Raw genomic sequence first — 27,765 nt, 5'->3', positions numbered from 1 at the left:
GGTAGGGCCAGGGGCTGGTGGGGAGGAGGGGATGGGGGGACAGTGTTTGAGGGGACAGAGTTGCAGTTGGGGAAGATGAAAAAGTTCCAGAGACGGATGGTGGTGATGGTTGTACAACAGTGTGAATGTACTTAATGCTACTGACCTGTACACTTCAAAATGATTAAAATGGAAAATTTTGTGTTACGTAGATTTAACTGCAATAGGAGGAGAAGTAGATGAGAAACGTTGAGACGGCACATAGATCTGAAGGTAAAAGCTGCAACTCTAAAACCTCTAGAAGAAGGCACAGGAGAACATCTTCACCTTGGAGTAAGAAATGATTTTCAGAAAAGACACAGGAAAGTGTTTATCGTAGGGAAGAAACTGACAGGTTGGACTTGAGATGGGTTGAGTGTGAGGTGTGGGGACATCAGGGTAGCGGGACCAGGTACGAAGCTGGTTGTTGTTCTTAATGAGACCTGGGTGGGAGGAACCACATGTGAGACCCCTGCAGTCAGCTGATATTTCCAGCTACAGTCTGCCCTTGGGGGCCCCAGTGGGGTCACCCACTTTATGACCCGCCAGTCTAGAATAAGTGTCTTTGGGTCACTTCTGGAATGGGTCTAGCTGTGGATGTCCAAGCAGATGAACCCCTGAGTATCTTCTCAAGGTATCTTCTCTGAGTGCCGTCTCACTGGGCTGTGGCTTATACCATCCATCTGCTTCTCTGGCCAGATTTGGGGTGCATCTGTGACAAGAGCTCTCTGCACTGCACTGCCGCCTTCATGCCCATCCCCGGGGCTAATGGAGGAGTCAGATGAAATCTCATTTCCTCTGATCCTAGAGGTTGATCAATTAAGGTGACAGGAACTCACTGATCTGGAAGAATTAGCTTTGCATCTTACTTGGGTAAGACCAGTATCTGAGCTCTTTCTGCTCAATCCACACTGGCGTGATTCTCAAGTAGCCTTGCCTTGCTGAAGGCCCCCAAACCTGGGGTCCCAGCCTCAAACCTTGCTCTCTCTAACCGTGCCCAGGCCCCTGGATTTCCTGGCTCTGCCATCTTGTTACTCTTCCTACATGACATTCATTGGCAAAGTAGGCAGTTGGCTTGGTCCCACCACATAGTAATTCCAGCTGGGTCTTTGTGGGACGGAAGGGTCAGGGACTGCTTTGAGAAGTTGGTGAAAGCCACAGGCTTCCTCTTCAGGAAAAAAAAAAGTAAATCTACACAGACCTTTACAAAGGACCTTTACATGGACCTCAGCTAAAGGCAGCCTGATTGGGGCTCCCTGCAAGGGTGCCAAGGCTACCCAAATGCTTTTCTGCTTTGCCCTCTGGTTCTCTTCAGGGGGAGACATAATTTATGCAGTTTTGCAGATGGAGAAACTGAGATTCAGAGGAGTAACCCTAACTGCTTGCCTGGTCCTAGAAGGAGTAACCGGGCTTGTGAGCTGGGAATTCCCAAACTATTTCTCCTCCTGTATGGTTGAGAGTTCCTACCCCACCCTCTCACCCCCAGTTTCTCTGAGCAGGAGGGAGGGGTATGAAGTAGTTGGTGGTGGGCAGCTTGACCCCCAGAGGGTGGCGCTTTCGCTCGAATCACCCTTGAGTCCCCAGCATCCAACTCGCGGCCCCAGAATCTACCAACTGAATGACAAGTAAGAGAATGCATGGGGCATTGTAGAGGGAGGGGCCTTTGGCCTTGGAGACATACATGCTCCTAGTCATCAGCGCTGTCCATCCTAGCTCTGTGGTCTGGGCCTCTCTCAGCCTCCGTTTCCCTGTCTGTAAAATGGGAGCATCGACACTGCTCTGACAGCCATTGGGAGATGAAGGAGACAGTTGTGGGACGGGGACTCTGCTCAATGTGTCACAGATGTTGTCACACGTCACCTCCCCCAAAGCCTGGGCACACACATGGAAATGTCCCCATCTTGCAGATGAAGAAACCGAGGCTCAGAGCAAGGCAACGATGTGCCCAAGGCCGTGTGGAAGTAGCTGATCTCAAATCAGAGTCCAGGTCTGTGCCCTTGAACAAACGCATGGTGCCTGACCCCTCCTAGGTGGCCATTAAATGGCCAAGGTGCCTCCCCCCGACCCTAGCCCACCAGCTAGAGGGGCCTTCTGCAAGGGTCTGTGGGTGGTAACATCAGACACAGGACAGAATAAAAGTGGCCTTGTAGCATGCGGGGGGCTTCCCTGGCGGCTCAGCGGTAACAAATTCACCTGCAGTGCAGGAGATTCAGGAGACTCAGGTTCAATCCCTGCATCGGGAAGATCCCCTGGAGGAGGGCATGGCAACTCCAGAATACCACTCCAGTATTTTTGCTGGAGAATCCCACAGCCAGAGGAGCCTGGCAGCTAGAGTCCACAGGGTCGCAAAGCGTCAGACTTTACCGGACAGCCTGAGAGTGTGCAGAAGCTTTGTTGTGACCCCTGCAGACCACGCCCCGCCCCCAAGGCCTCTCTGATTTCCTGCACAGTCGAGTCTCTAGTGATGAGCTGGGGCGACGGTGAGGACAGTGAACTTGATTGCACCTCGTTCCGATTTTGTCTTTTCACTTTTTCCCTCTGCTGCCGCGACGGCAGGTGGGAGGCCCGGTGAGTGCCCAGCGGCCGCCCCTTGTTCTCACGCCCACTCACCTCCTCCCCGTGCAGCTTCCTTCCTGTGAGTCTGTTCAGAGCCGCAGCCCAGGCTCAGGGTGGAAAGGATGGGACGAAGTCCACATTCTCAGCGCCCCCTCCAATCTCCGCTGCCGCAGCTCACATACACTCCTCCAACTCATGGGTGACGCGAGGGTGGGTGTTTAGTGCAGGGTGGCTCTCTGTGAGCCTCGGGCGTGGGCCCGAGGCCCCTGAGACGCGATGGACCAGCCCCCGCCCCCTCCCCCAAGGCGCTCCCAGAAAGACAGTGATAATGTAGCGTGTCCAGAAGGCCATAGAAGCACAGAGGCGGGGTGGCAGAGAAGTCTGCCCGGGAGGTGAGAGAATGCTTTAGAAGAGCAAGAGTTAGAATTAGCCTTTGCCCAAAGGAGGACACTTAGGCGGGGGAGCTGCCCTGGCAAAAGCCTGGAGGTGTGAAACTTCGCAAGGTGCTTCTTACGATTGGGAGGAAGGATCTGAGTGAGGGGCTGAAGGACATGAGACCGGAGAAGTTGGCAGGACCCGTGTGTGTCAAGCTACAGGTGACGAAGCTTGTCCTGAGGGCAGTAGGGACCCGCTGACGGCTTTGAGCAGGGGGTCACCCGACGGGTCAGCCAGTGGGCTGCATGGCTCTGTTCTCCTCCCTTGGTGAGCTCATCCAGCCCCGTGGCTTTAAATACCATCTTTAAGCTGCCGATGCCCATATTTCTATCTTCAGCCCGCGTCTCTCTTCTGCACTCCCAACTCATCATCCAACTGGCCACTTGGCACCTCTACTTGGACGTCTCACAAGCATCTCAAAGTTAACAAGTCCAAAAAGAATTCTTGATCGTGCCCACTCACCTCCCCCCTCCCCAAAAAAAAACCCTCGCTCCTTCCCCAGCTTCCCATCCCAGTAAATGGCACCGTCACCCAGCCTCCTGCCTCAGGCAGAGCCCTTGTCGGCCAGGCTCCTCCGCCTCCGTCTCCCCGGCTCAGCCTCTGGGTTCTGCTTCCTATCTGCCACCTGCCCACGTGTCCTCAGCACCTCTGCCGCCCCTGCAGCCAGCGCCCCATCCCCGCCCGCCTGGATGACGCAGTAGCTGCTCTTTCTTCCTGCTCTCACCCTGCCGTTGTCTCCTCCAAAGGATGATGGGTTTTTAAAAAAGCAAAGGCTTGTGCTAACCTGCCACCTAAAAGTCTTCAGAAGTGTCCCTCTGCACCCGGAATAAAATCCAGCCTCTTCACCATCACTGTGAAGCTTCACACAGTCTGGCCCCTGCCCTTTTCTGAACTCACCTCACTCACAAGTCTCAGCCATGGCTTTGAGTTATTAAAAGCGCGTCCCACCCCACTTCCTGCCTCAGGGTCTTTGCCTCCACGGTTCCCTCTGCCTGGCACCCGCTGGCCCCAGCTCTTTGCCTTGTCTACTTGGCAAAATAAGCTCCCCCGGCAGTTGGTTGTAATGCCGTTGTTGCTCCATAGTGCTTTTCACAACTTGTCTTTTCCTACAGAAGCCAGTTACGATGTGCCTGGCACACAGTAGGTGCACATTAAGTAAGTCTTGAGTTAGTAAATCAGAAAAGGCCAGAGCAGAAGCGGGCCTAGAAGCAGGAGGTCAGGGGAGAGAGAACCTGAAAAGATGGTTAAAGGACTAATAGAGGAAAGGAACTAGCACCCGGAGAGATGTTTAGATTCTGAAAGGCACTGGGGAGCCATGGAAGGATCCGGAGCCGAGCCCTGGGACTGAAAGTGATCCCTGGAGCGGGGGATGCTGTGTGCCAGGTGGCCACGTGACTGGGTTCTGAAGTCAGACTGCCTGGGCTCAGACCTTGGTTCCGCAACTTTCAGACATGAAACCGCAGCAAACCCCTCAGCCTCTGTGCCTCAGTTTCTTCCTCTATAAACCAGGGCCTCTTCCTGAAGCCTCCGCAGCCGGGAGGAGGCTGCCCATGGGAGGGCGTGTGTACAGTTCTTGCTCAGTAGACATGGAGCTTACAGTCTGATGGGGGAGACTGGCAGATGCACCCCGACCGTGGGTCCCCAGGATGAGCACTGGACCGGATGGACCAGCCACGGCCTGTGCAAGCAGAGAATTTAATCTGGGAGGTCAGGGAAGGCCTCCCGGCAGAAGTGACATTGGATTTGGGGGAGACAGTTTCCTTGAGAGAATATTTTTGAGTCAGCAGCCACTGGCCCGTGAACAAGGGAGGAGGAGGTGGGTTCTGGCTCCTCAGCTCCCAAAATAACCCGGATCTGAGGGCGGACAGCCCGGCAAGCCCCAGGAGCCGCTACCATGCCTCTCCTGGCTGGGTTCCGGCGACCTTGGAGCACTCCTTGCCCGGCCCTGTGCCCCCAGGTGGCCAGGAGGCTGGAGAGAGGGATGCCCACGCCAGAGACGGGGGCCCCAGGCCGAGGGGGCTGGGCCCTCTCTCCTCGATACAGGACACGGAGCTGCCCCGTGAGAGCAGTCGTGTTTGCAGCTCGGCTTCTGGGCCAGCCGCTCAGCCGCCGGGGCGGAGAGGATACGCGCCCAGTCCTCCCTCTCCTTCCTCGCTGTGTCACCCGTCGTCCCAGTTTCTCTGTGTCTCTGCGTCAGTCCTTTTGGCTCCGTGTCCGTCTGTCCACGTCCCTCCCTCCCTCTCTCTCTCCCTCTTCCTTCCTCCTCCGGGCCCCCTCCGGGCCCCCTCCTTCCTCTCTCTCGCTCCCTCTCCTTTGCTACATCTCACTTTATCTGCTCCGAAGTCCACCTCTGTTGCTCTGCCCTCCCCCACCTCCCCTCCTCCCCCGGTCCCTCCCACCCCAGCCTCTCAGGTTCCTCTCTGCCTTACAGCTTCTCTTTCTACCCTTTCTTCCCCCTCCACCCCACCCCCTCCTCCCCTTCCAGTGGGAGGCGTCCAGGAACAGGCACACGCACACACATGCACACGCACTTGCACACATGCTCTTGAGCCCAGCACCCTCCCGCGGTCTCCCACACTGACCAAGCCTGGTGCAGCACACAGAGATGGGGCAGGGCTGGCCAGAGGGCTGGGTGTCGAGGCTCACAGGGGCAGTAGGGGAGGGGTCCCAGCCTCCCCCAGCCCCCTCAGCCCTGTGCTCAGAGCTGGGGGCCGGGGGTGGGGTGGTGGGGCGGAGGTTCCTGAGCTATTTCCTCCCTCTGTGCAGCTGTGGGCTTCCCGGCCCTCGGTTGACGGGTCAAGTCATTGGGCCCATTCAGCAGAATTATAAATAGCAGCGTGTGCCCAGACTGGCCCACAGAGCAGCCCCGGCCGCCACAGTGCCCCCGGGCCCCCCGTCCTCCGCCCTCCAGCCATCCCTCTGAGGCCAAGCCTGCCCCTCCCGTGCGATGCCGGCGGGTCCCCAGGTCAGTATCCCATGTGCTGTCGCCATGGCAACCCGCCTGTCTCCATCCAGCCCAGGCTCAGGTTGCTGGAGGTGGGGGGTGTGGGCCACCGAAAAAAGAATCGAAGGCCACGGCTCAGTGCTGGGGCTTGCTGGCTCTCTTGGGGGCTGGGAAATGGGGTCCTCTCCCCCAGAAATCTCACGCTGCTGGGGAGGGGTGGGGCAGAGATGGCTGAGGCTGGGAGGTCTGGCAGCAGGGTGCTGCCAGTGAACTGGGCAAAGTGGGTCAGCCGGGGCCTTAAAGCCAGAGAGATGTGGGTTCAAATCCTGCATGTCCACCTACTACTTAGGTCACCTGGGGACCATCACTTCATCCTCTGAGTTCAGCATCCTCAGAGTTGGGTCAGGAGGAGTATTACGCCTCTCTCTCCGGGGTCTGCTGAAGAGATCAGAGACCAGCTGGAGGCGGGCCCCTCAGTCCTTCCCCATCCTCTCCTTAGTCCTCCTTAGCACCAGTGGGAGCAAAGCCTGCCGAATTCAGAGTCACTCTGACCGGCCTCCGTCATTCACCAGCTTGATGGTTTCCAGTAGGCTGCACAGCCTCTCTGAGCCTTGTTTTGTCCATCTGCAAAATAGGCAGGAAAACAAGCATCTGCCCCTCCCTGTTGTGTTGGGGTCAAGTTGGGCTGCAGCGGGAGAAGCCACCGCCATGGTGCCAGGCCCACAGCCCGTGCCCGGCATACGGCAGCTGCATTTGCCGTCACTTTCTGAATTGTTACTTGTCTTCCAGCCTTTCTCAGTGAGATGACCCTACCTTCTTCACTAACTTACTGGTAACTTCAGGCAACTCTCTTTCCCTCCCAGGGCTCCGTCTCTCCATCCACAGAATGGCCACAGGACCACCCCGGCCCTGCCCAGGTCTGAGATTTGTGTATTTCAAGCGGCCCCACTGGGCCGGGCCATATCTATTATTATTAACTGACGCCCTCACCCGAGCCCTGTCCTCAGCCCCCGAAACCTAAGCTGCCGAGTTGCCTGGCAACCAGGGCACAAGCCGGGGAGGCTTGGGTGTCAGGGTGTCCAGCTGCAGCCCCCCCCTGAGGGACTGGAACCCCGTCACTGTGGTCACCGTGTGGCTGGGAAGCAGGAGGACTCAGGGCCGGGACCTTGGACCAAGGCAGTCCGGGAGTGGCCTCCCGTTCCTCTCATACCTGCTCAGGGCCAGTCTGTCTCAGAGCCCACTTTTCTCAGGGTAAAAGGGGCCATGGGCTTGGGATATTTTTATAGGCGGGGCACGTGGTCAGACTCAGAGAGGGAGAAATCGGAGCTTCCTTGCACTGCTAACTGATACAGTGGCTGTCACTGTCACCCTCTTCTTGGAAGCCTGCAGCCCAGGTTTGCCCAAAAGCACAGTTGATTCCCTGACCTACTCCTAGCCCCGCCCTTGGGAGGCCTGATGCTGCTTCCTGGAGCTGTGAGGGCACTTTGCACGGACACATTTAACCAATCACATCACCTGTCTGTTGTCCAGGCCTCCCACATGACCTCCCCTGTGTCTTCATTCGTTCATTCACCCACCAAACATTTTACTGAACTTGCATCCCAGCTCTACTGTGTGCTGCCCGAGGGACCGTGGGCAAGTTACTTTACCTCTCTTTGCTTCATTTTTCTTTTCTGCAAAATGGGATAATGAGAATACCTGCCTCGGAGTTGTGATGGGGATCCAATGAGATGTTGTTGTTCAGTCTCTAAGTTGTGTCCAACTGTTTGCGACCTCATGGACAGCAGCATGCCAGACCTCCCTGTCCTTCACTATCTTCCAGAGTTTGCTCAAACTCATGTCCGTTGAGTCAATGATGCCATCCAACTGTCTCATCCTCTGTCGTCCCCTTCTCCTCCTGCCCTCAATCTTTCCCAGCATCAGGTCTATTCCAGTGAGTTGGCTCTTCGCATCAGGGGGCCAAAGTATTGGAACTTCCGCTTCAGCATCAGTCCTTCCAATAAATATTCAGGGCTAATTTCCCTTAGTATTGGCTGGTTTGATCTCCTTGCTGTCCAAGGAACTCACAAGAGTCTTCTCCAGCACCACAATTCAAAAGCATCAATTCTTTGGTGCTCAGCCTTCTTTATGTCCAACTCTTACATCCGTACATGACTACTGGAAAAACCATAGCTTTGACTATACGGACCTTTGTCAGCAAACTGATGTCTCTGCTTTTTAATACACTGTCTAGGTTTGTCATAGCTTTGCTTCCAAGGAGCAAGCGTTTTTTAATTTCATGGCTGCAGTCACCATCCGCAATGATTTGGGAGCCCAATGAGATGATGTGTATAAAATACTTAGCACAGAGCTTGGCACATAGAAAATGCTGCATAAATGCTAATTTATTGTGATTATTTGTAAGAAATTGTGCAGGCACCGTGCCGCACAGGGAGAGAACACCATCAACCTTTCTGAGAACAGGGCTGTGTCCTATTCCTCACCATCCACATCACATCCCACAGGTCCAGGCACATAGCGGACCCAGAGCAAGAGTTTGCTAAATGAGTGGAAGTGAGAAATGAACTGTTTGCCCCCAAATCCCCTGCTGCTCAGGGAACTGATTGCTGAGACATTGGCTTTAAACCTCTTCTGTCATTCTGGATACTTCTTAGAATCTGTTATGTTTGGCTGCATCATCCACAAAGTTACCAAAGTGGGTTTGCAGTCTCTCTGTAGATGTTTGGTGTCTGCCCTGTGTTTGCTGCGGGGGTAGGGCGGGTAGCCGCATGGCTAATTCAGGTGGACTTGAACTGCAGGGCAGACAGCTTGCAGAGCAGTGGGAACCTGAGAGCAAGCACTGCCTTGCGTTCTGCACCCTGGGGGCCTCCCCTGCCTCGCCGCCACCCCAGCACTGTGTCTCAGGGGCCTGTGTCTAGGAACTTGCTTATCCTCTTGTGCCTCAGTCTCCTTATCTTTCAAATGGGCACCCTGCTTCCTCTGCCCCAGGGTCACGGGCGAGACCAAGGAGGGTGTACCATGAAGAACTCCTTCCAGCAACAGTCCTGAATTATGAGATAGTGATGCTATCCATGGAAAAGGGCTGGGCTGGTGCCTCCCCAGGCCTCCCATTCGTCAGCAGAGCCACATTGGGTGGCCGCCAGCCCCCTGGCCCGGGGGCGGTTTCTAACAGCAGGTGACGCGGCCAGGCTGGCGGCTCCAGGATTTCACCCTTGACTTCTTCCATACACAGGAAGGGGCTGCCATCTGCTTCCCAGCCCCTCACACTCAACCTGCCGGGTCAGCCAAAGACCCTGCCTCACACCTGTCAGCAGTGGAATGGACCAGAATCCCACTGGGGGTTTCCTTATGGACGCTAAAGTTGGCAAAGCCTAGGGGCCTCCTCCCAGCCCCCAGCCCTCAGCCCACCTGGAGGCCAGGCACTGTATCTTCCCCCTTGAGGCGGGGGAGCAGGGTGGCCCTGGCTTTCTCTCTCCCTGCAGAACAGCACATCCCACTCCTGTGACATCCACTGGGTCCAGGTCTGGGAATCTGCTGCATGCCAAGGTCAAGAGTATAGCTTTGGGAGTCAGTCCCTAGGGCAGAACCCCATGTGACCTTAGCCAGTCACCCCACCATCTGAACCTCAGTGTCCTCCTCTGTAGAGTAAAGGAAATCAGAATTCCAACCTTGGAGGCTGTTGTGGGTATGAGCAAGGTTGTACATAGACAAAATTAAATATAAGGAGCAGCAGCCACTAATAATAAAATTAGGCTTCCCTGGTGGCTCAGATGGTAAAGAATCCACCTGCAATGCAGGAGACCCGGGCTCAATCCCTGGGTCAGGAAGATCCCCTGGAGGAAGAAATGGCAACCCAATCCAGTATTCTTGCCTGGAGAATCCCATGGATGGGCTGTAGGCCATGGGGTCACAAAGAGTCAGACATGACTGACACACACATGATTCTTTGCATTGCTGTTACTGCTGCTCTGATGCCATGATTACTGTGACCTCCTCCCCACCAGGGAGGTGATCTCATTTCCTCAAATTAGCCTTCAGGGGCCATCCTTCCCGGAGCCATCCTTCCTGGAGGCACCATCCAGTGCCAGGCACACAGTAGGTCCTCAGTGTATGCTCTCTGCCTTTGTGTTCAAAAGCAAGCACCTGCGGAAGAAGTGGATGAGCCCAGGTCCCAGGCAGTGTTGTTCTCCCTGTTTCTGAGGTCAAGCCACGGGTTTCTGTGGTCTGTCAGCAAGCCTCTGTCAGACACTGACCCTGTCAGATACCCTGGGACCTGGAGAGGGATGGACATAGCCCCCTGGTGTGAACGGTCAAGCCCGGTGGAGGGATCAACTGATTCTGCCTGGAGAGTGGGCTCAGCATAGTGTTCACTGAGGAGGGGGCTCTCAAGTGGGGCCCTGCAAGGTGAATAGGAGTCCAGCAGACGGAGGAGAAGCAAGTGGGAGGGAAGAGTTTGTGCCAAACCAGGACGGATTTTTCACAAGGCAGCACTGAGTTGATTTTTTTATTTTTTAAAGGAGAAAATTACCCCGCCCCCATAGATGTCCCAGTGTCCAGAGATGACTCTGGCCAACCTGAAAGCAAACATGCCCTTGGGGGAGGGGATTCCAGAACCACAGAGGTCCCCCTCCCTGGGCCTGATCCAGTGTCCAAGACTTAGCACAAGCCGGTACACGGGGGTCTCTTAGAAGCCATCTAGTCTGACTTCCTCATTTTACAGATAGAGAAACTCAGGTTCAAAGAGGTAAGACCAGTGGCACAGCTACAGCTAAGGGCAGACCTCCCAAGGCCCACCCAGTATGGCTGGGGGTGACCAGCCCTGGAGGTGCATGTTCTGTGCAGGATTCTGAGCCCCTAGGTTCCCCCCAGAGACATCACTCTCTGCCAGGCCCCCCACCACAGGCTCCTGTGTCTTTCTCCTCTTTATTCATGAAATATAAATGATCAGTGGATTCTTTGTGAACTTCAAGCTGAGAAACATTTTATGACCGCTCTTATATAAATGGTATTCTGTTGTCACTGTCTTTTTGTTCAAGGCAAGCTCTAATGGCAGAGTTCCCTGAGAGATAAAGTCATCTGGTGATGTGGTGTGGGGTTCAGAGGTTCAGGGCCACCTTGCAGTTGGCCGTGGAGGCAGTGACAAAGCCTCTGCTACAGGTTGGCCTTCTGTTCTGTTCTGGAGCCTTTGTGGACGCCCCCTCTCGCCACCCACCCATCTCCCAAACTGGGAGGCTAAGGTAATCTCAAGGTAGTGATGAAGCTCTTTGCCATGACTCATGACTCCCTAACAGCCCCCTATATCTAAAGTCTTATTTTTTCCAAAATACATACACTTCTGCACATCCCAGCACAGCCCTCACTCAGACATGTTCAGGCGAGTTTATACAACCCTTGTGCAACCTACCTGCGTGCTCCCCCGCCTTGACACGCACGGGCACACACCTGTCTGTGTACTCAGGATTGCACAACCACTCACACATTCTGCCCTGGCACACACGCGTGTATGCGCCCATGGTAATGAATGTCCAAAGGAGAAGAGGGAGCAGGGTTACCGTGTGTGAGTCCATTAACCGTAAAACAGACAAACAAAAAATGTTAGCCCGATTTCAGCTCAACCCACAGAATTTAGGAGTTACTAGCTTTGGTGTTGTTTAGTCACTAAATCGAATCAGACTTTTTGCGACCCCTATGGACTGTAGCCCATTGGGCTCCTCTGTCCATGGGATTTCCCAGACAAGAATACTGGAGTGGGTTGCCATTTCCTCCCGCAGGGAATTTTTCCTAACCCAAGGATCGAACCTGGGTCTCCTGGTTGAAAGGTGGAGTCTTTCCTACTGAGCCATGTGGGAAGCCCCAGGTGGAAGGAGAGAGTGAAACCCCTATTAAGGGAGGCATGCAAGCACAAGCAGGATTTACACAGGTGCTATGAAGAGGCTTGAGCGTCACGGGGATTTTGACCTCTGAGGGCCCTCCTGGTCTCTGGATTCAAGTAAGCTTGGGGAATCAAGACCTCTTCTGGCTTTCCCTCAAATTTTACAAACAGTGGCTTCCCAGGTGGCTCAGTGGTAAGGAATCCCCCTGCAAGGCAGGAGACGCGGGTTTTGCAGATTTGATCCCTGGGTTGGGAAGATCCCCTGGAGAAGGAAATGGCAACCCACTTCAGCATTCTTGCCTGGGAAATCCCGTGGACAGAGGAGCCTGGCAGGCTGGAGTCCACGGGGTCACAAAGAGTGAGACATGACTGAGCTACTAAACAATCACCACTTCTGGGGAGGGGCTCCTTGGAGTGCCCCCAGAGTCCAGGATGTGGTGGACAAGGACCGGCTCTGAGCAGGCCTGACATCATTGGGGTCCATGGCCACCCTCTAAAGATGCACACGTAGGAGCCCCCCCACAAACCCGGCACCCGTTTTGTGCCAGGCCTGACCCTGGAGAGGGAGAGAGAGGCGGCAGCTCTGGGCTGGTCAGTCGGTTGTAATAACGAGTCTGGGGTAATGAAGGCCCTGTTTAGCAGTAGGAGGAAGGGACTGAAGTGTCTAGAGAGACAGGGAGTGATTGAGGGGGCCTGGAGAAAGCTTCCGGGACTTGGGAGTTGTGCGCGATTTGAGCGTGGGTTCTGACTACATCTGAGACCCCAAACGTAAACTCCCCTGCGGGACCCCCACAGAGAGCAGGCCCTAGAGGCGGTGTGACACGAGGCCTGGAATCTAGGCGACATCAGTACCTCCAGGAGTCCCTGTATCCCTCCCTTTCTGGGAGGCTTCCAGAGCCATGGGGAACCCCAGAAGAGGGGGCGAGGGCAGCCATGGCTGGAGGAGGACCTTTGCAAAGCAGATTCATGGTGATGGGAGTGCTGGGCCTTGCCCAGAGAAAAGGAAGTAGACAGAGCCCCTCACCCCACCTCTCCCAGGTAGCCTCATCACCGGACTTGGGAGGAGGAGGAGAGCCACTGCAAGGCTGGGAAATCAGACGGGGCGGAGCCATTGGGGGCCACCATGAGAGGTCTGCCTATGTGGGTACCTCCAGGGTCCCAGGGTTGGGGTCTCCCGGGGCCTTGGGAGCACTCTGGGTTTTGAGGTCTTAAGCTTTTCTGGCAGGACTTAAACTTCCATGAGAAGCTGGAAGGGTCAGCCTGGGGTTCAGGGCTGGTTCTTTGCCAGACATGGGGAGGAGGTATTTTCAAGGAGTCCCTTAGGCCTCCTGGCCAGCTCCTGGGACTGGAGATGGACTAGCACTCAGGGAAACTCCTACACAAGCATGAAGGTGAGACACATCCCTGGAACGTTAGAGAGGGCTGTGTCAGGGGGTGAAAGCTCTGGCAGAGGCCTTGGGCCTGAACCTGGCTCTGCCAACACCTGCTCTGTGGCCTGGGGCCAGTGTCTTCCATTCAGGGTCTCTGTTTCCTCATCTAGAAATTGCTATCATTCCCGTTGATCGTGTGTCTGTCGCTGGCCAGGCCCTGGCCTGAACCCTGTACACTGCATCAATTCATGTTGTCTCCTCAGCCACCCTGCAAAGTAGGGATGATTATTGTCTCCATTTTACAGATGTGGCAACTGAGGCCAGAGAGCTGCCCTGATTTACCCACGATCACTCAGGGCTGGCAGATTGAGGGTTCTCACCCAGATCTCTCTCACTGTCTTGTTGAGTGACAAGGGGCTAGGCAAAGAGTTGTTGTTCAGTTGCTCCGTCGTGTCCGACTCTTTGCAACCCCATGGACTGCACCACACCAGGCTTCCCTGTCCTTCACTCTCTCCCAGAGTTTGCTCAAACTCATGCCCAAAGAGTCGGTGATGCCACCCAACCATCTCATCCTCTGTCACCCCCTCTCCTCTTGCCTTCCATCTTTCCCAGCATCAAGGTGTTTGCCGGTGAGTCAGCTGTTTGGATCACGTGGCCAAAGTATTGTAGCTTCAGCTTCACCATCAGTCCTTCCAACGAATATTTGGGGTTGATTTCCTTTAGCAGTGACTGGCTGGATCTCCTTGCTTTCCAAAGGACTCTGAAGAGTCTTCTCCAGCACCACAGTTCCAAAGAATCAATTCTTTGGCTCTCAGCCTCAAACAAAGGGGTTCTGAACCTGCTAGGTTGTGAGTCCAATGAAAAGTGGTTAAAGACTATGGATGGAAAGAGAAGCTTCCTGGGAGTAGAAGGAAATTCCCTAGAGAAGCTGGCACTAGGGATTGTGGGCATAGGGACCCAGACATGGGGTCGAAGGTGACTGGCGAAGAAGAGCTGGTGTTCCGAGTGGGAATGCCAGGCTGCACACCCCCGCCTCGCCTCCTTACGTTCACTTCAGGGCCGGACCTCAGCAGCAGGCCCGTGGCTCAGCACAGCTTCCGTGAGGCTGGGGTCCCCTGGGCCCGCGTCCCTGGGGAGGCTGCATTCGCATCTGTCTCTGTGCAGATGGCTGGTGAGCACAGCTCGCGGCCCCCACCCCCACCCGCACCCCCTTCTGTCGCCGGGACCGGCTGCGCAGGGGAGCGTTATTTTTAGAAGCGGCACCATCTGTTCAAGGTGCCGGGCAGATTCTGTTTGTCTCCGCAGTGGCCGGGACAGCCATGCCGTGTCAGGGGGAGGGCTGCAGAGCCGGCCTGCCGGGTGCGGGAGCCAAAGAGATGCTGCGGGCCCACGAGGCGCGGGATTCTGGGGTCTGGGGTCTGGAGCCTCCAGGGCTGAGACTCTGGGGCCAGGGCAGTCAGCGTGGAGGACAGGCTAGGTGTGGGGGTGTCCTGTGCTCCCAGCACCCTACCAGGTCCCTGGGCCTGAGCCTGGATCTACCTCCTGACAGATCCTGAGTGCCCTGCCCTGACCTTACCCCTGCCCTCCAGCTTTGGGTAGAGAACAGAGACACGTGGGGGTGGAGGACAGTACGAGGGCCAGACCGCAAGGACCCCTGGTGGGATGTAACACGGGGCCTGGCAGAAGACGCGGACCTGACCAGTGTAGTCCACACGGGCGGAGGCATCTCCCTGCTGGACCCAAGATGCCCCAGTGTGTCCCACTGCCTTTGCCACCACCACCTTCCAGGCTTCTGAGTCATCTCAGGAGGGACTTAGGCAGGGCTTCTGATGGCAGATTGCTTGGGTTCAGATCCAATGGTGATGTGACCGTGGGCAACTTCCTTAACCTGGCAAAGCCTCCATTTGCCCGTCTGTGAAATGGGATACTGGAGCATCTGCTTCCCAAGTCTTAGGTGCCCATTTGCCAACTTGCTGGCTGTAACGCTTGCCCCCCCAACCCCCAGCTGCATTCAGCATCTGCTTGTGTGGCCACTCGGCCGGCCAGCTTCCGCTTTCCAAATGCAGACTGCCCCCCAGATCTGTTGTCTTTCCACAGTCCGGTTGTTTCCTCAGCCATGGAACCAGCACTGGTGGAAAACAGTCCTGTGCTGGGGGCTGGGGAAGCTCTGTCCTCAGGGAGTTTAATCTGGTGGGGCAGGCAAGCTTGGCAGAACCCACCCCAAGACTGAGGGTGGAGGGTGCAAAGTCGAGGAATGAGCCACACGTGATGAGCTGAAAGAGGGAAGGCGGTTCAAATGTATAACAGAGGAATTAGAGAGCCCCTGACATGCGGGAGCCGCCCCTGGGTTGGGAAGATCTCCCAGAGAAGGAAATGGCAACCCACTCTGTATTCTTGCCTGGGAAATCCCATGGACAAAGGAGCCTGGCGGGCTATAGTTAGTGGGGTTGCAGAGAGTCTGACACGACTTAGCAACTGAACCACAACAGAAATACATCACAGCGAAGTTAGCATTAAGGCCAGACCTTAGAGAGGAAGGGATGTTTTTGTTATTGTCCTTTTTTAAAAATTACTTTTTGATGTAGACCATTTTTTAAGTCTTTATTGAATTTGTTACACTGTTGCTTCTGTTTTATGTTTTGGGTGTTCTGGCCACAAGGCATGTGGGATCTTAACTCCCTGACCAGGGATCAAACCCACACCCCCTGCATTGGAAGGTGAAGTCTTAACCACCAGACTGTCAGGGAAGTCCCTGCAAGGAAGGTTTTTGAATAGTGGCAAAGTGGGTGTATCCTGGAGAGAGGAAACAGTGTATACAGAGGGTGGGGAGGCGGGGAGGAGGAGCATGTGTTTGTTGTTTAGGAAACACAAGGAGTTCACTCACACCAGAGCCCAGGAAAGTTGGCTCTGAGCCAGTGAAGCAGGCTCTTGGATGCAGCGGTCCTGAATATGTTTTGTTTTTTTTTAAAAAAAACGAAAACAAAAAAACAGTCACCAAGGAGCTAGTGATATTTTTAATCCAAAGCATGACATGCTCAAATCTGAGAGGTTTTAGAGTCAGACAGGTCCCAACTCTACTCCTGGCTCAGCCGCTTATTAACTGTGTGACCTGGACATGATGTTATTCCACCTCTTTGAGTCTTGGTTTCCTCTTCTGTAAAATAGGCATAAGAATGCCTACTTCATGGGGTTATTGTGGAATCAGATGTTTTCAGAGCCACTCAGTAAGGAGGAGTCCCTGTCAGCATCACACTGGGGACAGTGAAGGGGGTGAGGAGCCAGTCGAGAGGTTGTGAATGAGGAACCTGAACAGGGTCAGGAGCCCAGGGCAGTGAGAAAGACGATGAAGCCTGAGCTCTTACCCCACCACCCCCTGGGCTTGGGCACCCGATTGAGTACAAAGAGGGAACAGAGTCAAGAGCAACCCCAAAGGTCCAGCTCCTGACTCGATGGACATGAGTTTAGGCCAACTTCAGGAGCTGGTGATGGACAGGGAAGCCTGGTGTGCTGCAGTCCACAGGGTCGCAAATAGTCAGACACAACTGAGCGACTGAACAGACTGAACTGAATGGTCCAACCCTGGGGGGATGCTTTAGATGCCATAATTGATGCAGAGGTCACAGAAGGACGGGGACGTTTGGGAGAGTCTGAGAGCCTGGACGACCTTCAGAGGTGACGTTTGGTAGTCATGGGGAGTTTGGTTCTAGAGTGTAGGAGAAAGGGCAAGGTGGAAATGTCAGTTTGGGAACCACGCACGTTAGGATGCGAGTTGATGTCAGGTAGGTGGCTTTGCCAGGGAGAGGGTCAAGGGCAGGACTGTGGGAGAAGCCCAGAGTTGGCTCAGAACAGAGAAGCGGTGCAGACCCCTGGGAAGAATTGTTCAGAGACGCCACCGGAGAGTGGGAAGAAGGGACGGGGTCATCAGGTGTGGGCAAGAGTGTAAAGACAGAAGGACCCTGGAGTGGCTGGTGGGAGTCATTCCCAGAAGATCCTATGGCCTAACCCAGCAGGAAGTGGCATTTGAGAAAGCAGGAGCTGGAGGTGATTTTGAGCCATAGACTGGGTGACAAGAGCAAGACAGGAGTCTAGAACCCAGAACCAGTGGAATGTTGGCTACAAGAGGAAGAAAGCCCCAAAGAAGGACTGCAATGGAATCCCCACGAACTCTAGGGCAGTGGTTCTGCATGTTTAAAAATTTCCAGCCCCAGTACCAGAGGTTGACTCATTTCTGCAGGCCTGGGCCTGGAAATCTATGTTTCAGCCAGTCCCCAGGTGATGCCTGGGGAACCACATTTTGAGCATCCCTGCTTTGGGGTCCTGAGCTTCACTCAGAGAAGCATTTATCAAGAGAGGAAGGAGAGGAAACGTTAGCCTGGGAGGCTGCTCCTGCTCTCGGCTCCTCCTCTGACTTCCAGGCCTTCTGATTCACTGCCTTTAGGTCTGAGGCCAAGACAGCATCCAGACAGAGATCACTGGCTATCCACCAAAGAGTCACTGAGAGAGGTGAACTGGGATGGAGCATGAAAGACAGTGAGTGCACAGTCCCCAACCAGGGATAGTTCCTCTTGAGCCCAGAAGACTCGCTTCAGTAGTGAGACATAGAATCTGAAAAACACCACCCAACACATACAAATACCACCTCCTGCCAGTGCCCACATCAGTCTGACTCCCCTCCTTCTCTGAATCTGGGAATCCTGCTTTCTGCCTTTTCCCCTTTTCTATATAGTTCTATTTCTTGGCCTCTGTATGCTCAGGCCACATAGAATGGCTTTTCCTCGAGCCTTAGCTTCCTACTTCTCTGAGTTGGACCCCAAAGAACTTAGTGATTCAAAAGTAGTCTCCCAACTTAAACTCATTCTTTGGCACTTCTGTGGGTGAATTTTCCTTCCCCATTCCCTGGAGGAAAGAATTTTATAAACTCAGACACACTGAGATGCAGCCACTTAAATACAGTCCCAGAAGGAACCAGAGGGAAAGGATAAAGCAGAACACACAAAAAAATGGATCATTAATGGTGGGACTTCTGGCATTGGTGACAGATGGCACTGATGGGCCAAAGTGAGTCTTCTCTAGTCCTGCAGTTGGCCCCAAACGACCTTCTGCTTAGTCTCATTTTCTTGGCTCAAGCCTGCTCACAGGGACACCCCATTGCCTGACAAGCTGGCTTTGAGCGACGGCACCAAATACCTGGGGTCAGCTACCCATGCCTGATCACAGAACTCATGAAAAATGCCCTGTGCCCTCCCTACTCCACCCACACCCAGCCCCTCAGACGTCCCAAGCCTGTGCTCCATCGGTCAGCACTGCTATGCTGGACAGCTCTAGGGGGCACTTATAACCCTTTGCCCTATGTCAGCACCACAGAACATGGACAGCTCCTTGACACGCGGTCCCCATACCCACCCCGGATCCCAGATCAGTACTGTGGCCTTGGGGACAGCTCCCAGTGGAGACAGTTCCCCAGTGCGTTTCTTTGTCCTCCCCAGGGGGGCTGTCGGTCAGCACCACCCACAAGGACAGCACTCACGCCCTGCAGGTCAGCCTGCAAGGGGAAGAGAAGGGGCCCTGTGGTTATCAGATTCCCTGACCTTAGCTACCCAATCCCTCCCTAGCACCCACCTCCATCCATCCATCAGCACGTCACCCCTGGAGACGGTTCCCTGAGCCCCAAGGAGCCAGTGACCTGTTGTTTATGGTCAGAGCACTGACATGGCAGAACCCCGTGTATCATTACAGAGATCAGAAAAAAGGGCAGGAGCCTGCTCTGGTGGAAAGAAGGATGTAACTGGGCCCGTAAGAGTTTCTGCGTGCGTGTGTTTGAGAGCTAATGGCCACCCGCCCCCAAACCAAAGACCTCATGCCGTCCCTGTAGTCCTCCTGTTTTCTCCTCTGTAAAATAAGAGTGTGGCAGCCCCTGTGTCATTGGGTTGTCATGAAGGATTAAATGAGATAACAAATGTGGGGTGCATAGAATGGTACTATACACGCATGATCCAAGTGTCCCCCTTATTGTTTATTTGTTTGTTCTTGTCCTTTTAGCCCTCTGCTTGTAACCTGTGAGGACAAAGCTGGGGGTAGGAGAGAAGGAGGCAGATAAAGACTGAAGGGGATGCTGTCACTCTAGCTAGTTAAGATCTGGAGGCTGGGGACAGCCAGGGAAGTCAGTACATCTGTAGGGAGAGTTGGGCAGGGTGAGAGATGAGACTGGGGAAGTGGCCAAGACATTTGACTGAAAGCAGAGGACACGGTGGGCTTCGCAGGTGGCCCTAGTGGTAAAGAACTCTCCTGCCAGTGCAGGATATGTAAGAGACTTGGGTTCGACCCGTGGGTCAGAAGATCCTCTGGAGGAGGGCACAGCAACCCACTCCAGTATTCTTGCCTGGAGAATCCTATGGACAGAGGAGCCTGACAGGCTACAGTCCATGGGGTCGTAAAGAGTTGGACATGACTGAGCGACTTAGTATGCACACACACACGCAGAGGACGCTGAACAGAGCAGCTGATCCATCTTAGGCAGAGCCCTCAAACTGCGTGTTCCCTCTCTTGGAGGTAAGATGAAGTCTCTCCCGACACTCTTCTGCCTCAGCTAAGCTTTCTTGCCTCTATCTACTGGTGATTTTACTGTTTGTGCTTCATCAGAAAACCCTCCTAAGTTTTTTTTTAAAAACGTTACTGTTTTTCTTTCATCAGAAAACCCTCCAAGTTTTTCTTTTTTTTTTTTTTTAAAGGGAAGGTGTATAACAGGGAGCACATAAAGTGTGCACATCTTGGCAGGCAGGCACTTCCATGCAGAGGCCAGAGGGGAAGGGCCAGTGGGTGTCAAAGGCAGCAGGTGAGTTCTCGTCAGCTTGTGATTCCTAGGTTCTAGGACCTCTCTCCTTCCTCCAGCCTCCAGACAAGCAGGACTCAGCTTGCCGCCAGGATGATGTTCCTGCTGGGCGAGGCAGGGCAGCAAGGAGACTCAGGAAGTGTGTGTGCCCTGAGCGGCAAGTGTCAGGTGATGGGAGAATCCTTGAGGATGCTGCTAAAGTGGCTCTCCAAGACTGAGTATCTGTCCAATCCCCCCTCACTTCATAGGGAAGGGAACTGCCTTCTTCCACAGGGAAGAAGACAGTGGTCTGAGGCTATTCTGTGAATTGGTGGAAGGCAGTGGGACACAGAGGCTTTGGACACAAGCAGGCACCCATCTGTAAGGCACTGGCCGTCTGTAACCCTCTGGGCCCAGCTTTCTCTCTTGTAAGGTGGGAACAGTGATACCACACAGCCCATGCAAGCACGTGCTAAGCAGTCCATGTTAATAGCGGAGGCGAAGCCGAGACTGGAACTCCGCAGATGCAGTTCCCAGGCAAGTGTCATTTGGATTGAAAGTGAAAGTCGCTCAGTCGTGTCTGACTCTTTGTGACCCCCATGGACTATACAGTCCATGGAATTCTCCAAGCCAGAATACTGGAGTGAGTAGCCTTTCCCTTCTCCAGGGGATCTTCCCAACCCAAGGATCCAACCCAGGTCTCCTGCATTGCAGGTGGATTCTTTACCAGCTGAGCCACCAGGGAAGCCCAGGAATACTGGAGTGGGTAGTCTATCCCTTCTCCAGCGGGTCTTCCCGACCCAGGAATCAAACCAGGGTCTCCTGCATTGCAGGCGGATTCTTTACCAACTGAGCTAGCAGGGAAGCCATTTGGATTACATTGCCCCAAAACCTGAAGCAAGAGCAGTGCAGGAGTCACCCAACTTGGTCAGCAGACCCTGACCCTGGGGTTTTGGGGGGCTCTGTAGCAGAGTAAACAGACCCTCAACAGCTAGAAAGGAGGTCTGTGCACTTCCCTTGCTCTCTCTAGAATCCCAGTGCCTGAGGCAGGGCCTGAGACGCAGCTTTTTACTGAATAGGTAGATGGATGGATGAGTGACTGGATGAATGGGTATGTGAGGCACTTGGAGGACCAGAAATGTGGGGGCTTCCCTACCGTCTATCACTGGAAACTCCTGTGGAGAACAAGGGGCCATGGGGAGAGTTAACCCCGGTGGTCAGGGGATCCACTCTCCCTCAACTCAGGCAGGAGGCTGGGAAGCTGTGTGAGAAACCCCAAGTCCCTAACAACCCACCCCCGTCCCTGCTTCTGCCATCTGTGCCTTTGAGGCTGATGCGTGGCTGCTTCTGTGGGTTGTTTTTTTTTTTTTTTTTTTTTTTAGATTTTCCTTTTCTGGTTAACAGGATAGGAGTTTTCTAAAAATAGCACTAAACTCGCTTCTGAGGTATTCATTTTCAGTTCCCTTCCTCTTTCCCCGTTCTCTCTCCCTGACTGTGAGAATTCAAAGCCGAGGCTGTCACTGTGAGCTTTGATGCGCGCATGCACACACACATAAAGGACATCCCCTCTCTCAGAGAGGGGCGGCTGAGGCAGTAACTACACCCCCTCCCCTGGCTGTCCCGTGAGGCTGTCCCTCTGTCCCCAGCTGCCAGCTGAGTTCCCCGTCTCACCCCTGTCCGCACCCAGCAGGAGGGCCCCCTTGGCTGGAGAGGGGTGTGGGGAGGGGCTACAGAAAGGCCGGGATTTGCATCCAGGAGAGGAAAGAAAATGTCCTGCCTGGGGGAATCAGTCAAGACCAGAGCAGAGGGGAGACTAGCCCCGCGAGCTGTGCCTACAAGCGGGGACCCTCCCCAGCCTTCCAAGTGGTGCTGGGGGCCTTGAGGGGATGGACGCCATCGGCCTGAGACCTGTGTCAAGGACAGCAGCGTGGGGACAGTCTGGGTGAGCAAATAGAGGAGGAGAGTGAGTTAAATTAGCATCGTCAGAACAGTCACTGTTTAACGAGTCTCCCTCTCCCTGGGCCAAGTTCCATCTCAGCTGAGTCCTCACCCGGCCCTAAGAGGGAGGCTGTGGGGCTGGCTCTGTTCCGGGGAGTTGAGACGGATGCGCAGGGAGGGGTGAGGAGCCTTGCCCCCCACCTCACCCCAAATCTCAGAACCCCCACCTGTCAGCGTCAGGCCTCGTCATCGGGGATCTCCAGATGGGGTCTGTGTCCCTACATCTCTCACTTATTGGTGCCGAGGAAGACTTAAACTAAAGAGTGACTTTATAAATACATATTAAGGTGGCATTTAAATTCAGCACATCTGAAAACAGAAGGATTCGGCATCCGAAAGTTATTTTTAGCGCCTAATTCATCTGCAGTGTCCCAGCTACCATCCTTTAGGGTTTGAAAGCTGTTGGTTTAGGTTTGGGGGTGTTTAAAAAAAAAAAACACTTCCTTTGAAAGATGGATTTCTTTTTTGTTAAATTAACTCCGGGAAAAACAACAACAACAACAACAAAGCATTGCTCCTTCCTCTCTGTCAGTCTTTCCTGGCAAAGACTTTTTATTAAGGTGCCCCTAACCTACTGTTGAGTCACTGAAGTATAACAGTACAGAGTCATTTAAATGCTAATAAGATGAAACTGAAATGCACAAACCCAATATTGTCAGAACGTTCTCCTGGAGTCCAAAGGGGCTGTTGTATCAGAGCCAGAAGGGACCCCAGCCTCTTCACTGCTCCAGGCTCTTCACTTTCCACGTGGGAACCTGAGGCCCCGGCAGGAAAGAGGCTTGGTCAAGGTCACCCAGCGGGAGCTCGGGAAGCAGGGAGGAGCTTGTCAATAGGCTGTGGCCCCACTTGGCTGTGTGACCCCTAGGGTGTCGCTTAACCTCTCTGGTCCCAGGACTGGCTCTCTGCCCTGCCCAGGCCCATGGCTTAGCTCAGGTTGCTAGATAACAAAATACCATAGACCGGGCAGCTTAGACAGCAGAAATTTTTTTTCTCATAGTGCTAGAGGCTGGGAAGTCCAAGATCAAGTTACCAGCAGATTCAGTTCCTGGTGAGAACCCACTTCCTGACTTACAGATGGCCGTCTCCTCACTGTCCTCACACTGTCAAGAAAGATTGTCTCTCTCCTGTCTCTTTTGATAAGAAGACTAGTCCCATTCATGAGGGCTCCACCCTCATGACCTAATTACCTCCCAAATGCCCCACCTCCAGCGCCATCACACTGGGGATTGGGACCTTCACCACATGAACTTGGGGCAGGGGGACACATTCAGTCCATAGCAGGCTATGTGCCCATTCGTTAGGACAGGGGTGACTGTCAGTGCGCAGCTGAGAGCTGGCTGCAAATGAACCTCATTGCAACCTTGAGGGAGGGGCACTTGCTAATACCGGAGGGGTAGGTGGGAGGGAGGTGGGAGGAGGCACAGAAGCCAGCTTACTGCAGAGTGTCTGCTCCAGGGGCCAGGGGCTGCAGAGAGACCCATACACCGGATCTCAGTGGGTTCTTAGAGCAGCCAGTAAGACAGGTGGGCCGACCTCACTAGGCAGATGAGCCCCAGAGAGGTTAGGTGACTTCTCCAAAGTCACACAGCCCATTTTCCTGTAGGGGAAGAATATTCCCTACTCATATTGAGAGAAAAATCTTCCCTGATACCCTGGGCTCGATCACATCTTCCTGCTCTAGAAATCCACAGCATCTGGGACTGACTCCCTGTTCTGGCAAACTCATCATGTTATAACAGGCCTTTTGATTGTCTCTCTTGCCCCTTGTCAGCTCCTGGAGGGCAGGACCCATGTCTGGATTAGCCACTGCCTGGCACAAAGTAGGTGCCCACAGCACAATTAATGAATGGATGATTGGATGGATGGATGGATGGATGGATGGGAGGGTGAATGCATAAATGGTTGAAGATCATTGTTCATCTTCACACAACAGCCATTAAAATCACCAGTCGCCCATTAACTGATGCCTACTGTTGTCATCACAGATGTAATTACTGCTAACGGTTCTCATAGCTCGTGGTGTCAGAGATGTAATTATCGGTGCCTGTAAGCCACGCCGCAGGTAGCAAGAGGACAGATAGAAAACAGCACCTCGGGGTTAGAGAGTCCCTTGTGGTTTGCGAAGCACTTTCGTTCACATATGGCACTTCATTTAAGCATCGCAGAGCCCCGTGAGGGAGATACTACCAGGGAAGGCAGCAACGCCTCCTGATTAAGGATATGTCTCTGGATCCAGACTGCCTGGGTTCAAATCCCAGCTCTGCCACTCACTCACTCTGTGACCTTGGACAAGTGACTTCACCTCTCTGGGTTTCAGTTTCCGTGCGTGTTCTAGGGAATAACGAGACTTTCTCAAAAAGTGCTTGTGTGGATTGGTGATAGTCACAAGAATTAGTGCTTACCATGTGCTTGTCTTGATTCTAAATATTCTGCATGAAATAATGCATTTAAGCCTCATAATACCTACGAGGTAGATACTATTACTCTCCCTGCTTTTATTTAAGATAATGAAACTGAAGTTGATTTGCCTCCCATTCTGCTGAGAGGTGGCAGAACTTGAACCCAGGGGCTGTGTCTCCCAGAGCCTCCACGGCATCTCTGCACACAGCCCTGCTTGGTCCTTGCTTCACCTGCTCCTCCCAGAGATGTACCATTGGGGTCCGAACTCATGGGTTCTGGGGGCGGTGTGTGCTTGGGTGGCTGATGACCCTGAGTGTTCCTGCAGGACTGTGGGTGGGAGCCCCGAGCACACACTTTTTGGTGCCTCGTGCCTCTGCCTAAGGCATCAGCTCCATTGTAAGTTCTACGCCACGCGATACGAGTTGGCCCCGGTGTGAAAGCCAGGCTTCCTACTGCATCCTTGAGCTAAGGGCCCTCCTCTGAGGTATGACAGGCTTCTCCTGTGGCTCCAGCACCCCCTGCCCTAGGCTGGGAAGCCCTGCACCCCGAGTGGACACGCACTGGATTTGAACATGGTTCATAATTAGTTTCCAGTAAACTGAGCGGTCACAGGGGGCCAGGGCAGACTGACTTCTTTTATAGATGAAGAAACCGGGCCTCACGAAAGTGAAGGGGCTCGCCCAGGACCCCACAGCCAGGACTTGAGAGAGCTCGGATTTGAACCCGGATTGCTGTGATTTAGAATCCTGTGTTGTTCCCCCTCCATTGGCCCTGGTCTTCAGCGAGAAAGGAGGGAGCGCCCCCTAGTGAGAGGGGAAAGAGCAGCGGGCTGGGCGTCGGGAGATCCAGGCCATCCGTGGGCTCCGTCCACCTTTGCTCTGTGACAACTTCTTTTCCCTTGCTGAGCTTCAGGCTCCTCCCTGGGAAAATGAGAGGAACCCTGAAATTACTCTCCAGCTCTAAAATCCTGTGCAACAGGAAAGGATTGTGAAGGAAAGAGAAGGAGCAGGGGAGGGGACACCCGGGTGGGGCTGGGGCCAGGGTGGGGGCTCAGTCCCATCTGCCTGCCCACACCCCTTCCCCCTCATTGTCCTGGACCTCGGATGGCCAGGTGTCCGTGCCTGCTGGGCGGGGCCAGTCCCCGTGCCAGGCCCGGCCAAGCTCAGCAGAGGCCCTTTGTCACCCAACGCTTGCCGGGGCCTTGGCCACCGGTGTTGGGTGTCTGGGTGGATTGGGTTCTCTCCTGGCAGCCTCACAGATGCCACACTCCTGCAAGGGTGGCCGGGCGGGCAGGGAGAAGCCGCCGGTGCGCCCCGAGGGAACGCAGCTGCCGCTGTCCATGGTGCTGGACCGCGGGGCCCCCAGGTGAGGGTTCCATGGAGCCCAGCGCGTGCTGACAGCCACGGTGACATCACGTTGAACGTACATGAGCTGGACCCTCTGGCCAGGACACAAGGGCCTTGATCAGAGTGCTTGCGGGCTGCGGGTGGAGGCGGGGGGCTTTCTTCCACCCCCATGCCTAGGGGGAGAACAGTGCCTATCAGCAGACGCAGGAGACCTGGACACGGGAAGCATCTGTGCTGGAGGGGAGGAGCCTGGGAGCTGTGAACTTTGGGGGAGGGGGATGTGCCCCGATTGTGTGGGCATGGCATGTGTGTAAACAGGGTTGTGCGCATGGGTGTGTCTGAGGGGAGGAGGTGGGCTGTGAAGATGACGCCTGTAAATGTGACTACGTGTGACAGTGTTCATGGTCGGGAGGGGTGTCCACCGGGGTGTGTGCGAAGGGGAGCCCTGTGTTGGGGGGTGTGTGTGGCTTTGGTTAGGCCAGGCCCTAAAGTAGGCGATTGGGTGTTGCACCCTGAGCTGTGTGTCGGAGGCTGTGTGTCCACCAGGGTTCATGTTGTGAGGCCAGTGTGTGCCCAGTGGGCTGTTGGGGGTTAGAGAGTGTTATGAGGATACGTCAGGCTGTACCTGGGGGAGGGATGGTGTGGAGCGCCCGGTGGGCATCAGTACGGTTGGGTTTACGGCGTGTGCTGGTGCACGACGCGGCTTTATATGAACATCAGCGTCTGGGTGTGTGTATGTGTAATGGGTGTTATTTGGGGTAGGGTGTGTGCGTCTGTGTGTGGCCCCTGAGTCCCTTTCTGAGCACCTGTCCCCTGAGGCCTCTGGCACCTGACCTTCGTCACCACTCTGCTTGTTCCTGCAGGCGCCCCCACCCCTGACCATGTAGATGCCGGCTCCCGGAAGCAGCATGGGCCCCGCTGAATGGAGACTCCTGGGTCTGCAGCCCTGAGTCCCTCTGGCCCCTGGACCTTGCCCCGTGCCTGGGGACGCCCCTCAGAGCCCACGGCCACCGTCGCCAGCCCACCTCCGCCACCCCCTGGAGCCGGCCGCCTGGAGCCACAGCAGTCCAGTGAGGCTGTGCTGGAGACAGCCACGCGGAGCCATCAGCCGGCAGCCTCCTGTCCGGCGCTGACCCTCGGGCCCGCCCCGAGCGGGGACTGCGGCAGACATGGGTGACATGACCAACAGCGACTTTTACTCCAAAAACCAAAGAAACGAGTCTAGCCATGGGGGCGAGTTCGGGTGCACGATGGAGGAGCTGCGCTCCCTCATGGAACTTCGGGGCACTGAGGCCGTGGTCAAGATCAAGGAGACCTACGGGGACACTGACGCCATCTGCCGGCGCCTCAAAACCTCCCCTGTCGAAGGTAGGTGCGGGAGGCTCCCACCTGGGGTCTGGGTTCAGGGGTCAGTGAGACCCTGGGCTCCCAGCTCCAGGCCCCAGGAATCTCCACATCTGGGCTTCAGCATGGAATCAATGAGCCGATTCCAGCTCCCCAGCTCCCCACCACTGGGCTTGGTCATGTCTGACTCACACGTCCAGACTCTGATTGGGGATCCCTCAGTCTGGGGCAGCCATGAAGCTACTAGGATGACAGACAGGCAAGAAGTTGGGCCATCATGGGAAAGGTGACGGACGCCCATGTGTGTCATACCTTGAAGATGGCGTGGGGCTTTCTTGTGTATGTGTGTTAAGTCACTTTAGTCATGTGCAACTCTCTGCAACTCTATGGACGGTAGCCCTCCAGGCTTCTGTCTGTGGGATTTCTCAGGCATGAATACTGGAGCAGATTGCCTTTTCCTTCTCCAGGGGATCTTCCCAACCCAGGGACCAAACCTGCATCTTTTATGTCTCCTGCATTGGCAAATGGGTTCTTTACTAGTAGCGCTACTAATGAGCAGGCCTGTGATCTCCAGAGAGGGGAGGTTTCAGCCTCCTGGGGGCTCCCCTGGAGGGGACCAAGGCCAGGTTGTCTGCTGCAGGGCAGAGAGGAAAGACAGCAGCCTCGCCTGGGCA

At 54.7% G+C, this 27,765-nt stretch overlaps 1 protein-coding gene across 18 annotated transcripts in view; it reads left to right on the top strand.

Moving 5' to 3' along the window:
* The window catches only part of ATP2B2 (ATPase plasma membrane Ca2+ transporting 2), a 363,500-nt gene that overhangs the window by 221,359 nt on the left and 114,376 nt on the right, over window positions 1–27,765 (top strand). For 17 of the 18 annotated variants that reach the window (XM_043886411.1, XM_043886410.1, XM_043886420.1 and 14 more), the window contains one exon: window positions 26,611–27,115. In XM_043886411.1, the coding sequence (XP_043742346.1) occupies window positions 26,917–27,115 (199 nt within the window). In that variant the 5' untranslated portion in view covers window positions 26,611–26,916. Of the gene's footprint in view, window positions 1–5,875; window positions 5,975–26,610; window positions 27,116–27,765 lie in introns of those variants that run through there. The other variant, XM_043886414.1, reaches the window with a different exon arrangement.

The sequence above is a fragment of the Cervus elaphus genome, chromosome 24, assembly GCF_910594005.1.
Source record: "Cervus elaphus chromosome 24, mCerEla1.1, whole genome shotgun sequence".
In the NCBI taxonomy this organism is placed as follows: domain Eukaryota; kingdom Metazoa; phylum Chordata; class Mammalia; order Artiodactyla; family Cervidae; genus Cervus; species Cervus elaphus.
The sequence above is the reverse complement of the archived record's forward strand: the minus strand, read 5'-3'. Positions and strand labels throughout refer to the sequence as shown.